The sequence below is a fragment of the Chrysoperla carnea genome, chromosome 3 (genome assembly GCF_905475395.1).
Source record: "Chrysoperla carnea chromosome 3, inChrCarn1.1, whole genome shotgun sequence".
In the NCBI taxonomy this organism is placed as follows: domain Eukaryota; kingdom Metazoa; phylum Arthropoda; class Insecta; order Neuroptera; family Chrysopidae; genus Chrysoperla; species Chrysoperla carnea.
In genome coordinates this window covers 37026240-37045149 of record NC_058339.1, presented here as the reverse complement: position 1 = coordinate 37045149, position 18910 = coordinate 37026240, and the positions used below count along the sequence as shown (strand labels likewise).

General features: G+C 28.1%; 2 protein-coding genes across 2 annotated transcripts in view; both read left to right on the top strand.

Moving 5' to 3' along the window:
- The window catches only part of LOC123294747 (probable 3',5'-cyclic phosphodiesterase pde-5), an 82010-nt gene extending 74237 nt beyond the window's left edge, over positions 1 to 7773 (top strand). The window contains exons 6-8 of the mRNA XM_044875882.1: positions 4361 to 4519; positions 6665 to 6947; positions 7008 to 7773. Of these exons, the coding sequence (XP_044731817.1) occupies positions 4361 to 4519; positions 6665 to 6947; positions 7008 to 7252 (687 nt within the window). The 3' untranslated portion in view covers positions 7253 to 7773. The remainder of the gene's footprint in view (positions 1 to 4360; positions 4520 to 6664; positions 6948 to 7007) is intronic.
- Positions 7774 to 12752: 4979 nt separating this feature from the next.
- LOC123295604 (peptidoglycan-recognition protein 3-like) lies at positions 12753 to 16150 on the top strand. The gene is made up of 4 exons (XM_044877017.1): positions 12753 to 13151; positions 14337 to 14531; positions 15268 to 15399; positions 15971 to 16150. Exons 1-4 carry the CDS (start codon positions 12971 to 12973, stop codon positions 16144 to 16146), a joined length of 684 nt encoding a protein of 227 aa, XP_044732952.1. The 5' UTR covers positions 12753 to 12970; the 3' UTR covers positions 16147 to 16150.
- The last annotated feature ends 2760 nt before the right edge of the window (positions 16151 to 18910 follow it).

Genomic DNA, 18910 nt, shown 5'->3' with positions numbered 1-18910 from the left:
CTTGCAAACAAATAACAAACTAATGCGTACCCAACCTCAATTCGATCGTGAAGCTTTGCATATCCTACATGCGTGGTTGTAATATTTCTTATTGTTTTATAAAGAAAGATCTAGGTGTTTGTTTCGGAACTACGGATTTTCGAATAATAATTTAACTATCAAACGTGGATTTTTTTACTTTTTTTATGATTTTAATAAAGTCGTTTATTATTAACCACTTGAGAAGTTCTTAAAAGTATAGCAGTTAAAATTCGTGTAGTTTTTACTTGATTTTATTGCAACATTCGTATAGGATAAAATAAAATGAAATAAAAATATGGTAATAATTTTCAGCCATAAAACTAAATTTGCGTCACAATATTTAAAAATAGTTTTTCAAATGTTCTACTAGAAAATTATTATTTTACCCCGAAAATTGAAATTACAATTTAATGGTATTTTTATGTTTTGAAGTGTCTATACAATTCTGTAATACCTACCGTTTAAAAAAAAAGTAAGTGTGAGTGTCTGCCTATCTTAATTCTTCTCATACGATAACTCTCGAAAAACTATCGGATCAACTGAATGTTAGCTTATTTTCGGCCTTTATTCTATCTCATTACATTCGCAACCAAACAGCAAGGAGGATTAGATGTAATACTGATAATAATAAAAACAAAATACTTATAAAAAACTTATAAGTTATCGATAACATAAAATCAAAACTTATTCATCTGGCCGCTAAAGGTGATTTTCACCACTTATTATTATGTAAGAATAACAATTTACAGATATATATCGAACAATGAACCATACATAAGTTTTTGTTTTCGAAAGAAAACAAACCATTAAAACCAAAAACTATATTACTAAAGGTTGACATAAGACGTTGACATTTAGAATTGTTGTCCCAACATTAAAAATGGTTGTTTTTGCACAAGGAAAACACCCGGTGGGTAATTTAGATGTTTGGCTTGAATGAGAAAAGGTGCATTTTTATTTATCTTATTTTAAAACACTTCTTCATTCTTCTAGCATTTTGTAGAAGTGGTATCTAAAGGTAACTTTCGAATATGAAAATAGCAACACGACGATAATTGAATCTCAAATTTCTATTTTTGGGGAATTGCCAAAAAGTACAGTGGCCTTGAGCATGAATTTTTTATAAGAATGACCCCATTGATATTGACCAAAGTATTACCTTCTATAATGTTTTCAATTTTATTTAGACCTATAGGTAAAAAAGAAAAACCATTCCCCTTAAGCTAGCGTTTAAATAAACATTTTTCCATAAATTGGATCTCTCATACACATTTTAAAAAGCTGAGAACTGACTAATTGGTGAAAAAATGGTCAATACAAGCACTAGTTTTTCCCCATTTTTTGAGAGCATAATATTAGAAATAGAGTTATTTATGAATTATACTTTTTAAAATTTTACTCCCTTTGTTCGGTATTCCGTATTACTTGAAAACAAGCATTACTTAATTTCTTCAATCGATATTAATTCAAACTTTTTAAAAACCTTAAATTCATCAAACGAAAAAAGTTACGTAATGTAGAAACATCAAATAAATTGAATAAAAAAAGAAAATTAGTGAACAGTTTAAATAAACAAAGGTTTCTACAATAACAAAAGTCAGAAATATAAAAACAATACGAAAAATGCTCTGTAACATTTAGATCATGAAGTAGGGATGTTTAAGTTACATTACTAACACGATACAGTTTTGTACAGTACGTTCGGCTAGTGGCGTATTCGTTTAAAATGCTATCTATACTCGCTTGAAGTATTTAAATGTGCAGGATGATAGACACCACTTAGCTGGATTTGCTTTTTTAAAGAAGTGATCGAATTTCTTCATTAAACTTTATTATTGGATTGTGCATAATTATGCTACCAGGATAATCCCAAGAACAACAGCTCGTACCAAAAATAAACCAAGTAATACCTGCGACAAAAAATATTATTTAACAAAATTTTGGTATAGGTGTTCATAGAATCATTTAATTAGTCCATTTTCGGTTGTCCGTCCGTCCGTCTGTGAACATAAATAACTCAAAAACGAAAAAAGATATCAAGCTGAAATTTTACATCGCGGTCAGGACGTAAAAATTGAGGTCAATTTCGTAAATGAGCAACATATAGGTGAATCCATCTTGTAAGCCGTTAGAGATAGAACAAAAGTATAAAAAATGTTCCTTCCATAAAAAAATAAAAAACTTTTTTTTGAAACATTTTTTTGTAAACATCACTGTTTACTCTCGAGGGCACACATTAGATGCAAATTTTATAGTATGTATTAATATGGGATTATCAGTTATGTATGTGACGTGTACATATTTACATATAGGTATATGTGTAATGTGACAGTAATCAAAATTGTCTATACATGGTATTTCAACAATTAACTCAGTCAATTCTTTGTTTTCACTTGTTTTTATTACAATAAAGGTATAACTCTTATTAGGAACTCAAAAGTCTCTTTTGTCACTCTACCCTCAAGATAATATATTCGACATTATAAGAATAATTTTCTAAACAAATTCGCCCCTGTGCACTTTACTAATGGTAAAAATAAAATGAAAATGTTTCACATTCTCATTAGAGCTTTTATTTATTAAATTTCCACTAAACAATGGAGGTAGTACCTATATAGCTATAAAAGCTAACAAATAACAATACGTGTATTATTTTCAATTACTTAGTTACCTTGTAAAGAAGTTTCTATTTTAAACGAGATAACTTTAATATTTATTTACAAGTGGGCTAGCACAAGTTGGACAATCTCATAGGTAATAAAATCATTCAAAATAATACGTAGTCAGGCGTGAATACGGTGGTTGCGAAACGATATGGGTTGAGTTTTTTACGAAATTATCACGAATTATGAGTGCAGTATGGGATGGTGCATTATCGTGGTGTAAAAACCACGAATTGTCTTTCCAGAATTCCGGCCTTTTTAGGCAGATAGCGTTACGCAAATGACGTATAACGTTCAAATAATTTTCCTTGTTGACTGTTTGGCCGACCGGAAGGAATTGATAATAAACGCACGCAGTTAAAATTCAAATGTCACGTTATTTTTTGGACACTGTATTATAAGCTGTATTAGTCACTCAGTATAATATTTTCAAAACGATAAATAGCTAATTTTACATAAATTTTAGACATATATATCTAGCTACTACAATCCCTATGTATAATTCATAATAACAATGTTTTTTGATATAAATAATAAAATCAATATAACGGTACCTATAATCTGACAAATGTTTACTTACAGATATCATCCAGATTTATTATTTGTGATTGGATATTTGATATGGATGTGTGTAATGTATGGAATAGATGTGTGTTGGTTGGTTCGATGTTTGATAGATTTGTGAATTAATAATAATATGCTTGTCAACAATGAAACATGTGTAGAAATAAAATTTATATGATTATCCCTATCCCTATATATTATAAATGTGAAAGTAAGGGTATTTGTTTGTTTGTTTCTCTTTCACGCCAAAACTAGCGAATGGTTTTTAATGAAACTGTACAGTAATATAGGTCATACATCAGAATAACTCATGAGCTATAAATTATAAAGATATAGATATTTAAAAGAAAAAAATTAAATTTAATCTTACATTTACTATTTTGAATTTTTACAGAAATCATTAATTTATAGTTTAAAATAATGATCACAGATAAATTAAAGATTTCTGTAAAAATTTAAAACTTTACATGTCAAACAATTCATGGCAGCTCTGTTATACTCAATGAATTATGACTATTTTACCATTTAAAAAGCTAAAAAACTGTGCATATCTTTTAGCTACATAAAACAATTTCTTCAAGCGTTATGGAACGTTAATAAGTGAGATCAAAAGAGGTGGAGGCAATAAAGCGATGGTTTTTACTTATAAGCCCAATGAAGAGGGCGGGTATCAAGCTAGTCAATTTTATATGACATACAAATGTAATGTTAAATGTTCTAAGTGTTTCAAAATATCACATTCTGTCAAAAAAACTTAAGGCTAAGAGGCCATTTGAAATCAATAATTAGGTATTCAAAAATTTTTAATCTTTCGTTAGATAATATTAAAGCTTATTTTGCACAAATGATCAATAACCCGGTACGAAAAGTAAAAGGAGATGTCCTTGAAACATTCAAATTCAGTTTAATTGCATCACGAGTTTAAAAATGTGCAAATTTTTATCTTCAGCCAATTTTATTCTCAAAATATTTCATAATTTTAGAGAAGTTTCACTACCTCGCCAATCATATAGTGAAGACTTTGATTATGTGATTTTTCAATATTTTCCTTTATTTTGTCGGATTTGACTTTTATCTTTTTAATTTCTTTTATTTATTTTTTTTTTTCAAAGGCATTAGCATTGTTTATTGGAGGATTATGTCATGATTTGGACCATCGTGGAAAAAACAATAAATTTATGTTGGATACGGAGTCACCGTTAGCAGCCATTTATAGCACCAGTACTATGGAACATCATCATTTCAATCAAACTGTGACAATTCTACAACAGGTAAAATGGTTCTCTAAGATTGTAATTAACCATCTCATCCTAAAATTTTTATAAAACCGTCGCGGAAAAGCGGATGATATATATACCTAATAGCAACAATTTGGCAACTTGTATTACTTATTTATGTAGACAGTATAAATATTGTAGTGAATAACGATCAGAAACAGAAATTTAATTTGTCGAACAGATTTTTCCTCTATAAACTATAAAATATTTATTTGAAGCAAAAAAATTAATAAATTTGCCGGTTTTTTTTATTAAATTTTAATAAAATTCCTTCTAGGTAATTTCAACGTAAATCTTAAACGAAAAAAAATAATACTTTTTCAAAATATTTTCAATCAAAATATTGAAAAAACATACGTTATTACGCCAACTTCATCGTTTGCGTACAACGAATACTTGTATTTTATAAACAGGTCAAACATATTTTTAATGCCTTTCAGCGCCGATATTTTTATTTTATGGAGATTAGGAATGAAGATTAATTATTTAAAAATATCAGCTATAAAATTTAAAATAATACGTTTTAAAAATATCCATTATAAACTAATCCAGGAATAAAATCTCATATATGTATAAACTATAAAAAAAAGGATCTATTGTTTCTAAAACTACAAAATATATAAAAAATAAAAAAAATTCTATTATCAAGTTATTACAAATTTATGAAAAAAAAAAAAACAAACAAAAAAAAAACGAGCGTATAAATATGAAAAAACCAATATTTTATTAATAAAAATAAAAATTTTTTGATTGATTGAAAATTATTTATTTATTCTTCATTTTTTTACGTTCGCTCAGAATAACAGATATTCATATCAATGACAAAATTGAATTATTTATTATTTCATTTTAACATCATAAATAATATAATAAATAAATTTTGATGAATTCGTTGCGTGCAGAACCGAATTTAGCAACTAATCGTGGAAATATTTAAAACCAGACATACATCCATGGGGGCCATTTTAGCCCCCACCAAATCATGTCAGGCAATGATAACTCGTCTAATTGAATATAAGACTTTAAAATGATGTTTCAAAGTGCCTCAAGAACATTTTTTACATAGGAAAAAATTACAAATTAAAATCACCTGCCAGGCTATTTTAACCCCCACAAAATTATGCCAGGCGATGATAATTCGTATGACTGACCATTAGACTTTAAAATGGTGTAAATTTCAAAGTGCCTCAAGAACATTTTTTGCATACGAAAAATTTCTAACTAAAATCACCTGCCAGGCTGTTTTAGCCCCCACCAAATCATGCCAGGCGATGATATTTCGTATGATTGAATATTCGACTTTAAAATGCTGTAGGTTTCAAGGTGCCTCAAAAACATGTTTTGCATAGGAAAAATTACAAATTAAAAATTTCAAAGGTCACTAACGTCCCCCATTGTCCCAGCCAAGTTGTCGATTTCACCGCATCCACATATACGCAAGTTATAAACTTTAATATTTTCAATGTGCCTCAAATATGTACTTAAAAAAGCCACTCAGTTATTATGAAAACTGAATAAAAAATCAATAATAATTTATTCTAAATATAATTAGTTTATTTTAATGCTTTTATTTTTCAAGAAATGGAAATTATGTTAAGTTTTTTGTTTGTTATCTCTGGCGGCAGCTCTACTCTGCATCCAACGAATATAAAAATATGCTGATATTTCTATTTTTTTTAAATAATAAAAATAAATAAGTTACATAAAAATGGATTTTATTAGTTTTTTTTTTTTTTTTCAATAAAAATCCAATTAAATTCGGATAATAATTGAATTGTATTAAATTTTTGCTTTCAATATTTGAAATCACTTAGCCACAACCAATAGATTAACAATTGTCGCACGGTATGCTTGCAAGGCGGTGTTTAGATGTAAATTTTTGAATTATTATCCGTTAGCACTCACGTCATCCATTTAGTAATATTAAGTCGCGTTTTGAGAGATTTGTTCACGTGTTCTCCACAGGCAAAAAATATTTCACGCGTTAAATATTCTTTAACGGTGTAAATCACATCCTCTACATAATTTTATATAAAATTATTGTTTAATGCACTAAGTTATTAAAAATGATTTGATTACGTGATTGTTGAATGATGTTTTTTTAAATTTTGTAAATTCCACTTTTTTGTTTCTTTTCAGGAAGGGCACAATATTTTCAGTAAACTTTCCAGTGTTGAATACAAACAAGTATTAGGTCTTGTCAAACATTGTATATTAGCCACAGATCTTGCATTATTTTTTCCTAATCGTGCAAAATTATTACAATTAGTATCAGAACGCAAATTTTCATGGTCTAATATTGAACATCGTACACTATTATTGGCCATTTCAATGACAAGCAGTGATTTATCAGCAAGTGCAAAACCATGGGACATCCAAGTACAGACTGTCAAAGTTATTTTTGAGGAATTTTATCAACAAGGTAATTATCAAATGTTAATTTGGAAACCAATTTTTGTTAATTTTTTCAATTTTATTCAAGGTGATGCAGAACGAGCTGCTGGTCGCCAACCTATTTCTATGATGGATCGTCAACAACCACATCAACAGGCGAGTTCTCAAGTGGGATTTCTTAACGGTATCTGCATACCATGTTATACGTTAATGTATCAATTAATACCAGAAACTAAGCCGTTATTAGAAATGTGTCAAGAAAATTTGCGACGATGGCAACAAATTGATAAACAAGTTCGTGAACAACAACAAAAATATCCCCAAATTGAATAAAATCAAAATTGTGTTACTGAAAATGTCAAATAAAATAATAAAATTAAGCGCAAAATTTTGGTTTTATGGGACCAGAATTATTTAGAATTGTTTTTTGAAAGAAGGCTCATTAGACTTACTGAGGAATGCGATTTAGTTAACTTTTTTAAAGATTTTATTACCTGTTTATGGAAAAACGTTTAAGACTTCATTATGGCCTAAAGAAGAAATTTATTGACACTAATTTAAAGAAACTTGGAAATAGAATGGAAACAGTTTTGTTCCTAGAAATACAGTCCGGCTTAAAACTAATTAACAAATAAATGTCTTAGACAATTCGAATTCTTAAGAGTACATAACCCAAATATGTATAACCACAAATTGCAACTTAAATAACTACAAATTTCAATCAATCTGTTTTACCAAAACAAGTATCACTGCCGTTTTATCAAAATATAAAAAACATTTAGCTACAAATTTGGATACTCATTTAGGTAGAACTTAAAGATATACCTTAAACAATTGGGTAGCTACATACCTGTTTTTTCAGTTTTAACGAAAAAAATTGTATGGTCCATTGCTTGCGTTTTGATTCCTCAATCCAGCGACACACGATCAATGAACTCAACATCCATTGCAGCTTACGTGCAAAAAATACAATGTCGGACGTTTAGCAGAAGGAGTTTAATTGATTCAAGCGTTCTCAGCACGAATTAGTTTCAACGGACGTTTTAATTTAAGTACCTAATGTCCAAAATATAATAACGTTATATCCAGCTGGGGGCGCAAAAAAGGAAGCGTTTTTTTATTAATTTTTTTGGACAGACCATTATTTTACATAAATATATTATATAGGACATTTCTTTAACTTTAAGATCCCGTTGTCCGACTTCAAAAATTTGATATGATACTCCTCCTGTGGGTAATCTCCTGGAGGCCTTCCAAAAAAAGTCTCCGGCAGTGAGCACCATATCTCTGGTTTGGATTATTTAAAATGAAAAAATCCAAAAAATTTATTTAGTCGAAACTTGATTTTGAAAACGATGTTTCGAGAAAAAGGCGTTTAAAGTTTAAAAGACTTTTGAACGTATACAGACGTCCTTACATATTTGCGTTTATCATCGTGAATATTTTTCGGATCAACTTGAAATTTTCAGAGAATATACTTAAATATATGTACATTGTACATTCCAGAAATTCCGGAAAAAAATTAAATCGTGTCTTTGAAAATTCTAACTGGATTATAAAGTATTTTAAGAAAAAACTAAACAAAAATTAATGATTTGTGTCCCTAGCTCTAGTCAATTTCCAGCAACAAAACATAACTCAAAAACGCGTGTAATCTGCTTGGTTTCCTAGAGCCGAGTCCTCCCAACTTTGTTAATATTCTTTATCAGTTATTATAGGTCAATCTCTTTTTGTTTCCAAGAAATTTGAAAATGCGTGCTCCCAAATTTACCGCAAAATTAAAAACTTTGTAAATAATACCTATGTCAATTCAAAAATACTTTGGATCAAGTAAAATAAAAAATGTTTTATAACATGTTGTTAAGTGTTCCTTAAGTTGTCTTAATTTCCAAACTATATCCTCTGTATAAAATTTTATAAAAAAACTTTTCTAATAAAAAAAAATTTGTGTAATTAATGTTAAAAAGAAAAATAATGAATGTTTAAATGTTTTAAAATTGTAAAAAAAATTTTGTAAAATATTGAGAAAAAAATAATTAATAATAAAAAACAAAGGAAAAAAAAAAAAAGAAATACAAAAGAAAATTGAAGAAATATTATAAAGAAAAAGAAAAATTTATCAATTCATTTTCAATACACTCGCTGTGAATAAACTTTTTATTTGTAATTAATTTTCTTTGAAAATGAAGGAGGTGTAATTGTTTGAGGAAATAAGTGATTTGCCCAGGAGTTATTAACGCTTATAAAGTACGACAGAAGTACCCTTCCCTCGGACATCGCATTCTCTTTTAAAAAAATTAACATTCTCTTTTTGTCAATAATGAGTTTTTGGCTAAAATCGCATTTTTTTTAAATGCTTGTATCTCGAACACGGCGAAATTAGGTAAAAAATGTCAAAGATCAAAAAATGCATAGAATTGTCCAAAATATAAAATAAAATTTTTTAATGTTCAATAATGAGTATATGGTGTTCGGAAGTAGGGTATTTCAATAACACTTTATGGACGTAAATAGATAAAGCACAAGTTCGCATGAGTCGATTCCTGGGTCAGAATGTTTTTTCCGTTTTATTTCCTCGATTAATTTTCCACTTACAAAAAAGGTAATTAATATGTAAATGACTTTAAATTTATAAACGAGTATATTTTTTCTAAACTATAGGAAGTATAGGAAGGATATATACTCAACAGATCCTTTTTATTTAAATAAATAATTTACATATTTGCTTATAACTTTGCCTTATAATTTTCTATATCATGAGCGTGAATTAATGTTTTTATATGAATTTCAGAGATCTGAAACCAATATTTACTATAACTTACCCGCAGGATAACTGCTAATGGGCTTTAATATGAAGGTTAATGAAGGATAATATACTAAGTTTGTTAGAAAAGTGTGCGATTTTAAAATAGTCGTAAAACAAAAATCAATTTTTCCAAATCATTTTTTTACAATCTTCAAAAAGCATTTAAGCAAATTACAAAAATTGTATTTTAAGTCAATTATAAATAGTATTTTTAACCAAATTAAGTAAATTGTATTTTTAACAACTAACAATGTAAAAATACACTTTTTTTCTAAACATTCATAAACATTAACTAAATGTAAATGAGTTCAATTCATGGGTCCGGTAATATGACGTCCATTCGTCTAAAATATCAGGTTATTCATCACATATACCGCAGAATTTGAAGCACCTATTATCAATTCAGTTTCTCTCACTTCTGATACTATTCTTTTTTGTTAAACTCAAACAAAAAAAACTTGAAAACTCAATTTATATATTTTTCTGAAATTTTATTGTATGCATTTTATTATGATAAACAACTTATTTGAAAAAATTGATGGGTTTTTAGTTACAGCGTTTTTAACATCGCACTCTCTAAATTCGAATTTTACAAAAATCATACAGTCGACGCCCATGTGTTATTTTTTTCAGAATTTCATCTGAATCATTATTTTATTTAATTTTTGTATCAAAGGAAATGTTTTCCACATTATGGTTTAACAGACTTTCTAATAAAATGTCATTTATTTATTTATATCTTACAAAAACACCTTAAAACTGGTAAAAGTAGTAAAAATATTCTTAGCTTTTTTAAGTAAATATTTTACATTAGTTTCTGTGAAAAAACTAAAAGTATGAAAAGACTAAAAGAATATATTATATTTTAAAATTTCTTCCAGTATTGCCATCTAACTTTCGTAAAAAGTTCAGTCATGTTTACCCGTAATTTTTTATAATTGTACTTACTTACGTATATGTGAAACAAATGTTTAGTGCATCATTCATTAGGCAAATGGTCTAAAATTCCGGAATTGACGCGGACTATCTTCGGTGACTATGGAAACGCGCCTTATTAATCTTCCAGCAAGCAGCTTCTGATTCTTTAGCAAGCTGGATTGATTTCACAACAAACTCTATAAATGTTATTTGTTTCTTTACTACTGTCTCGGGAGCTGCCCTACTTGCTTTAACATGACATCTGGTGACAGAAAACTACAAATTAATGCCATTTATGAGCGTTTCTATATCATTTTAATTAATTTAATCATTTTTATTAGATACTACTATTTTTTTTTTATTAATACCTCGCAGTTTAGTCCTGAGCTTATTCCGGTACTTTTCAATATGCCTTTTAAATTAATCCATGTTTTAAGTCAAGTCAGTTCTCAATAACATTTTCGTATTTGGTTTGAATTTATCCGCCTTGATGAAAACCAAATAGGGCTTTTGTATTTTAACTTAAAGCAGGATGTTTAAACGTTTCATCAAGCCTTTGCGAAATTTCGGAATAAAATTTCAATATACTCCATAACTCTATTATGTAAATATATGTATGTTTTTCACTAATTGCACAAATTAACAAATAGATGTTTTAAAATCTAGCTCTACTCTAACCTTATAAAAATATCTGAACTCCCTGTATAGAATATCTGAGAGTATAATAATTATTTTTTATAAAAAAAAAAAAAAAAAAAGAAAATATATATAATTTTTTGTAAATATATGTCATTAATTTTTTGTATAATATGAAAATATTTTGTCTACTTTTCAATATGTCTACAAGATGTACCTGCGTGTAATTATATTTAAATCTATTTAATGTATTTTAAATAAAAAAAAATTGTCTAAACAATTATTGATTGTATAAGAAGTTTATTGTTTTACTAATAAAAATATTTATTCAAATTCTTCTTAAAGTGAATATACCTACCTTCAAAAATTTATTAATTTTTAAAAGAAAGGGAGTACCTACTTAAAAACTTGATTTTTAGGGTTTAGTTTTTTTCATCGCGTTTTTCTTCAAATTCCTAATGAAAAACCTAATCCATATAAAAAAAAAAAAAAACAAATTACCTTCCTTTTATAAGCTTGCCCAGTAATTATAATTAATAAGCTTCTATCTTTTCAATGAAGCTTTTATCTTGAACGGAAAGTAATTTGAGAGTTGATAAAATTTTTTCCATTACTGTTGATTTAAAAAAAAAAAAATCAAAAGAATTCAATAAGAAATTTGCGGGGTTCTTTACAAGTGAACGTTAATAAATTTTACTTTGTAATAAACCAATACATATTAAATATACGAAGTGGAACGTTTTAATCGATTCAGGTAATAGTTTTCGGGAAATTAAAAAACTTAAACAAAAGTTTTATTCAATATATGAACTGTTTGAACTTAAGTTTGACCATGATCATCAAGATCATTTAAAAGTCAACATCTTGATAACTGTACCTAACTCAAAAATTTTGTAAGATATTTTTTTTTTTTGAAAACTGAATAAATTCAACAAAAATTGAATCCAAAACAATTGACTGGTAATCCCTTCTTAGACTACTCCGATAATTTTGATTGGCGTTTACTCCGAAATGTAACGATTGCTTTTTTTTACGTAAATTGAATCTAAACGCCTTTTACACTATCAATAAAAAATACAAAACCGAAGTGATATCAGGTTACATCATACCAAATAAAATTCTCGAGCAAATTTTTCAGTCCAAGTACCAATCTACAAGAAATGCAAAAATCCGGTTTTAAAATTTTTATTTTAAGACCGGATTTTGAATTTTTGTTTTTATTTTTTGTACAATAATTTTTTTTAGGCAAATTGAATTTTTAAAGTTAATTTTATGGAAGGTATAAAATAAATAACATAAAATAATTGATTTTAATAATTTTAAAAACTACATTACTAATAAGTTCGTGTTATCAACAAAGAGAAACCGATAAGATAACGACATATAGTAATGTGTTTCCCGGCTACTCTAACAAAAAAAAAATATTTCAATAGTCTCTTACAATACATCCAAACTGCGCCTAGTGTAAAAATTTAAGAGAAATTTTTTTTCAAACCTTATATCAACCAAAAATGTAACAATGGACTACGGATAGTACTTTAAATGTACTTCAAATGTTAAATCAAAAATATTTTTATTAAAAAATTTGTCAATTCTTTTTTTGAATGAAAATAACGAATTTAGTCGAAGTGTTTTTTCTTCCTTTTTTGTAAAATTTTCTAGTCAAAAAAGTGCATTTTGATCATTGATAAATGATGGCGAGTTTTTTTGTTAATGGTTCAACGAATCCAGGTGAAGATGAACGATATAATGAACGTACACCGTTAATTGGTCAGTATCCAATAGAAAGAACATCGTACCTTGGCATCGCATTTTTGGCGGCATGTTTGTTTATTGGATCCTTTATTGGAATATATCTGTTAATTGTTGATGGTAAGTGGAATTTATTTAAGCAATAGATTTTTGAATAATATTTTTTATCCATAGTTATCATATCATTCTGATTTATAGATAAAGCATTGAATAATTTTATGAATCATTGATAGAAAATGAAATAGACTTTGACTTTTTTTATTAAGTTTGTTTTATGTTACCAATTTCCTTTTTGCTTACACACAAAAACGGAAGTGGATAACATAAAATTTAAGCGATAAAATTATAAAACATCAAATTTACGAAACAAAATTAAAAGCTGAATTTAAATATAATGTCAGGATGTCAGGGCGTAGTTGATATTGGCCGTCCACGAAGGACACACTTAGGCTATAGAGCCCATTGTGATACCGTATATGTATTTTACCACCTTGCCCGCTTATAATGAGCTCTTCATGCATATACCATAAACTACACCAACCCAGAACGAAATTTGTTACGCTTTAACCAACTGAGCTACTAGGGTTGGCCATAATTCTCACCCATTTTAAGTAGTAAAACACAATTGTTTGAAATACAAGATTATTTACAACCAGCTTTTTTCAAAAAAGCAAGCTTTGTTGAAGTTAAATGCTTATACACTAAATCTACAGGATTAAGAAATTTGGTATATTGGAGGTTGTGATTTTTGTAATGATTTGAAGCTGCGAGTTGTTAATTCTCAGCCGATGGGCCTTATAAATAAACTAAATTTCTCAGGAAAATTATTCTGAGAATAAGCTGGGAAATATGTAAGGGCTCCAGAAATAAGTATTGCCTAAGTATATGTTTATGCCAAATACTGTTGAATGCATCGAATTTTTAAGCAAAAAAATTTACTCGTTTTGTCCCCTCTAGACCAATAATTCTTCGTTAGACCAAAAGCCTATAGAACTGTTATGAGACGAGTTTGTTTCATACTTAATCGAACCCATAAATGTCTACAACCATTATTTTAAGTCAGACACATTTATCTTAATTCATTATTAAAATAATTTGAACTTAATATCACTTCAATTAATTATTTAATGTAGCAAAAAAAATTGATTAAAATTATCAGAATTCTTCTCTTTATATCAGGAATATAAAAATTCCACAATTTAACAAAATTATCTTCTTCATTATTTACAACGAAGTCCATTTCAAATATTCTAATCATTATTTTATCTAAAATATACAATGTACATGTTTGTTTCCCTGTTTTAGGACAAAATTGGGAAGTGCGCACTATACCGTATATTTATATTAGTCGAGCAGCATGGAGAGCTCAGCCACCACGAGTTGTATATCCATTAAGACCACCAATTATGGATATTTTTATAACACACACAAACACTTCAACATGTCTGGATTATGATTGTATGCGATTGGTACGGCATCAACAAATTTTGCACATGTTTCGTAAGTCAAAAAAAACATAATAAGAAAAAATTCTCTCTTTTACTTCTTCTAGAGTATCACGGTATGAAATGTTTACTACAATGCTGGTATGGTATAGAGACAGATACTATAGCATCTCTGTTAGCATAAGTAATATTACAGTATTGAATAGGGCCATCTACAAGACGTATTGTGCGCATCGCCCACCAGTATGGATCTGATGCCCATACTGCTTTGACTCATCCGCCATAACTATTGGTAATATTACTATTCCTTCAATATAGTTCACAGTATGACGTTCCCACTAATACTGACATAGTGATATCCAAAAAAATTTCTTAACGTGTATGCATACATTCAGAGTCGCCCCAGGACAATGGCGCCCTTCAACCATAAGGAAGTTAATTTTTGCAGCAATTAACAAGTAAAAATCAGATCAAAATATCATAGAAAGCCAGGTATTTTAATTCAAAACTAAGTCATCGAGAAATTTCATGATATTTAATCGAACAGTTATTGGCCATTAGAAATATGAGAAGTGTGCGAGACTCTGGAAGTCACATCACTGATTATCTTTTTGCGACATACGTTTGATGAAAGCTTTGACTCTGAATAAATTAAAGTTATCTTTCAGGTGCTCATATTGAAATTGTTTAAAGCTTACATAATAACTACAGAATATAATTAGCTAGGCGCGCCTCTCATGATCTTATCTTGAGCACCTACACTTACTAGAATTTTTTTTTTCTAATTTTAGAAGACAATATGACTGATATCGCATACAATTTCTTGGTATCTGAAGGTGGCGTTGTTTATGAAGGTCGAGGTTGGGAAACCCAAAGTGAAGTTTGGGTAAATCGTAATCATACACTTAGCATCGCCTTGATTGGTACGTAATATTTTTTTAGTATTTTGTGCCTGCTACTGCTGCTGTTTAGACCCACCAAGGGAGGTCAACGTCACGGAGTCATAGGGGGGCATAAGGGCCAAGCAAAGACCAAAATTATCCTAAAAATTTTTTGAAATGCATATTTCGGCTTAAACTTGTCATCTAGGAGGTATTTTTGGTCGCTGAATTCGAATTCTATGTCAGATAACACAAATTTTGTCACATCGTGCCATTTTTCAGTAACTAAAAATTAAATTTTTTTTTTCTGTTCGTAGTCACTAAAAACTACAATACCTTTATACAATTGTGTAAATTTACCAAATCTAGTCAAAGGGAAGCCCTTTGCCTGCTATGCCTAGGTTAAGTTGGGTGAATGTTCCTTGGGATCCTATAAACACACTATAAAAAGTTTCATTAAAATCGGTACTGTTTCTCACCTTTTCTACTATCAGCACTCTTTTCAGGCTTATTCACTGTATTAATTTTTCTAATGGTAGAATAACTGCTAGGGAAAAAAAATCTTTGGGAGTATAACAGCAAAAAATCTATTTTAAATGTTTCTTCTTCTTAGGGAGCTATGAAAAGACATCACCACCAAAAAAACAACTTCAAGAAACAAAGCTATTAATTGACGAATGTGTACAATGGAAACAAGTTGCCCGTTGTTATAAAGTAATTTTCGATCCAAAATTAATGATTGATGAAAAATTAAAAAAATTGTTTATGCAATCAAAATATTGTACGTAATAGAAATGAGATTAAATGTTCTTTTTTATTACAGAAAACAATTGTTTTATTAATTTTTCTTAATTTCTAATTGGCTAGTTTTCTAAGAATTCTAATCTTTTTTTAAGTGGTGTTTACGCTATTTATAATAGATATGAGATAATGATTATATTTATATTACATGAGTTGAAAGTCAAACGCGCTTATGAAATAATAGCGTGGAGTTAGGTAATTGAAATTGTTATAATTAATTACAGACAGACATTACATTGATCATTAAATCAAAACAAACAAACAAAAAAACTTTGGTCCATACGATTCTAGACCTACGAAGAACCTATTCTAGTCAAGGCAGATAGATCCCAGGCAAATAAAGCTATTCATCTGATTGTCAAATAAACTCAATTATGGTTTTTTTTTTCAAAAAATGTAAAGATCGGTTTAGTGACCGTTAATCGAGTGTTTTGTGTATGCATCTAGCCGTCAAATGAACAGGAGTATATCTTTGTTTTGTTCTTTTTACGCTCAATATTCCAGCAAAAGACACAACAAAAATTTTTAAAATATAGCCTGCAGTTCTCATAAAATTCCAAAAATTATTTGTTGATAAAATCGAAAAATTTAATACAAAGTTTGATTGTGATTTAAATTAGTCATTGTCTAAATATTAAAAATAAAAAATTAGAGTATTAAAAACCATAAAAATCGATTTTATTGTTGAGTAAGCTTCAAGATATTTCTCCTGATATTAATTTACTGTCAATCATATTCGATGACAATTCCTGATTTTTCTAAAAAAAGTAGCGCCTAAAATTGTATGAATGCTTCAATCTAAGCTTCTACTTAAGCTTTCTAAGCTTCTACTAAAGCTTCCTTAGCTTTACTTAAACGCGGCTTTTTTAAACCCAAATTGAAAACATGTAACAATCTTTTCGATCAGTATTTTTTAAGCGGTAACTCAAAGAACTTAGATTAAAAACTCCAAGAAACTAGAGCAAAATTGTAGTATCCAACTGGAGTTGATTTATCCAATAATTTGTTGAAATGTTTTAGGAATCTTACAAAATTATTTCCTTATTTTACTACACTAAAAAAAAAATTTTCAAAACTTATAGAACATCAAGTGATAATGTTTACAAATAAAATTTCTGCAGAACGTTTACAATTAAGAAATAAGTATACCATTTTTCGAATTTCCCCTTCAAAAATTTTCTATTAAAAGTAAAAAAGACGGTTGAAGGTCGATCTTCACCCATCTGATAACCAGATGAGACATCTTTTTTATTAAATTTTATTGATTTTTATTTAAACACTCCTATCATAGTTTTTCTATCAAAAAATGTTTATGACTATTTTGAATTAAATTAATTTTAATGAATTTTTTTCCATGATTGCCCTTTTTTATATAAGTATATATCATTCTTTTGATAACAATTTCGATTGGTTAATAGATCGTTGTAGATTGTTCATATCATATGAACGCGTAAGTCAATTACACCTGATCGAAATTGGTATCAGAAGAAAGCTAATTTAATTACGAAAATAATGATATAGGTTTGCATTAAAACTATGATAGGCATGGTTAAAATGATTGCATAAAAAATATGTCTCATCTGATTATCAGATGGGTGAAAATCGACCTAATACGGTCTCTTAGACCATATAAAGAAACAAATAAAGAATTTAATTTGACGTGGATCAAAATGAATCAATGTATTATGTCATAAAATGTAAATAAACCTGTAATAAAATGTCCAGTTAGGTACAAAAATGTATACATACATACTTATTACAATATTACAATTACTTCAAGGTACTCAGTACAATTATCTCTTATTTTTCTATTATTTTTACAAATTAAAATACTACCAGTTCATTAAGGTAAGAAATGAAACTGGTTTTAGACAAGGTTTGATGTCTGGGGACATTGGCATTTTTTATTTATATCAAAACAATAAAAATATTTTTGGAATGACTAAAAATGTTTTTACCCACAAAAAATTCCTTATATGAATCTTTTGTTGACGTCTTTCTATCTTTCAAATAATATAAAAGAAAAACCACAGTCTTTACATTAATTAAAAATTATTAACAAAGTTAATTTGAAATTAAAATATTTAGGAAGTTCAATTATTCACTGATAACAATAATAAAATGTGAAGTTATGTTAACAATAAAAGTTATTTCAAAACTATTCGAACCTATTTTTTTAAGAAATAGAATTCTCTGAAAGTGCTCTGCCATGTTCTGAAAATGATTGACAGTAACCAAAATAAACTTATTTCTATAATTTAATCCAGGCATCTCCCATACTCGACGATCGATATGTCAATCGTCATCGTTACATCTTTTTGTGGGTCTATATTTTTGAACGGAAATTAAATCGGAATATTTACTCAATGTAGAAATTGCGCTAAAAACTTAAAAAGTCGTTTCTGATTTATAATCCGTATAGCATCTTAGGATTTACCCAAAATAGTTCGATGTAATTCTACTTTTTCATTAAGAAAATATAATGATAAAAAGTCATTTTTATCATTATATAATGATAAAATGCCAAAAAGGTTTTTTTTAAATGATTCTTCTCCATGAAAAAGTTTTTTATGGCCAAAATTGAAAGATCCCTAATTTTTCATTTCGGTAACGGCATTTCTAGGATCTTAGCCTTACAATTTCTTTAATAATCTGCGTTAATCATCAACAATTTCTTAATTATAAAAAACATCGCAATGTACTTGAAAAACTTAAAAAACATTTCAGTATTCTGAAAATTTGAAAAAAAAAT

What these genes read in the sequence shown, in the direction of transcription:
- LOC123295604 (XM_044877017.1), top strand. Translation starts at nt 12,971, where the DNA reads ATGATGGCGAGTTTTTTTGTTAATGGTTCAACGAATCCAGGTGAAGAT. An exon ending in ACAAATTTTGCACATGTTTC is followed by an intron (nt 14,532 to 15,267) that starts GTAAGTCAAAAA and finishes TTCTAATTTTAG; the next exon opens with AAGACAATATGACTGATATC. An exon ending in ACTTAGCATCGCCTTGATTG is followed by an intron (nt 15,400 to 15,970) that starts GTACGTAATATT and finishes TCTTCTTCTTAG; the next exon opens with GGAGCTATGAAAAGACATCA.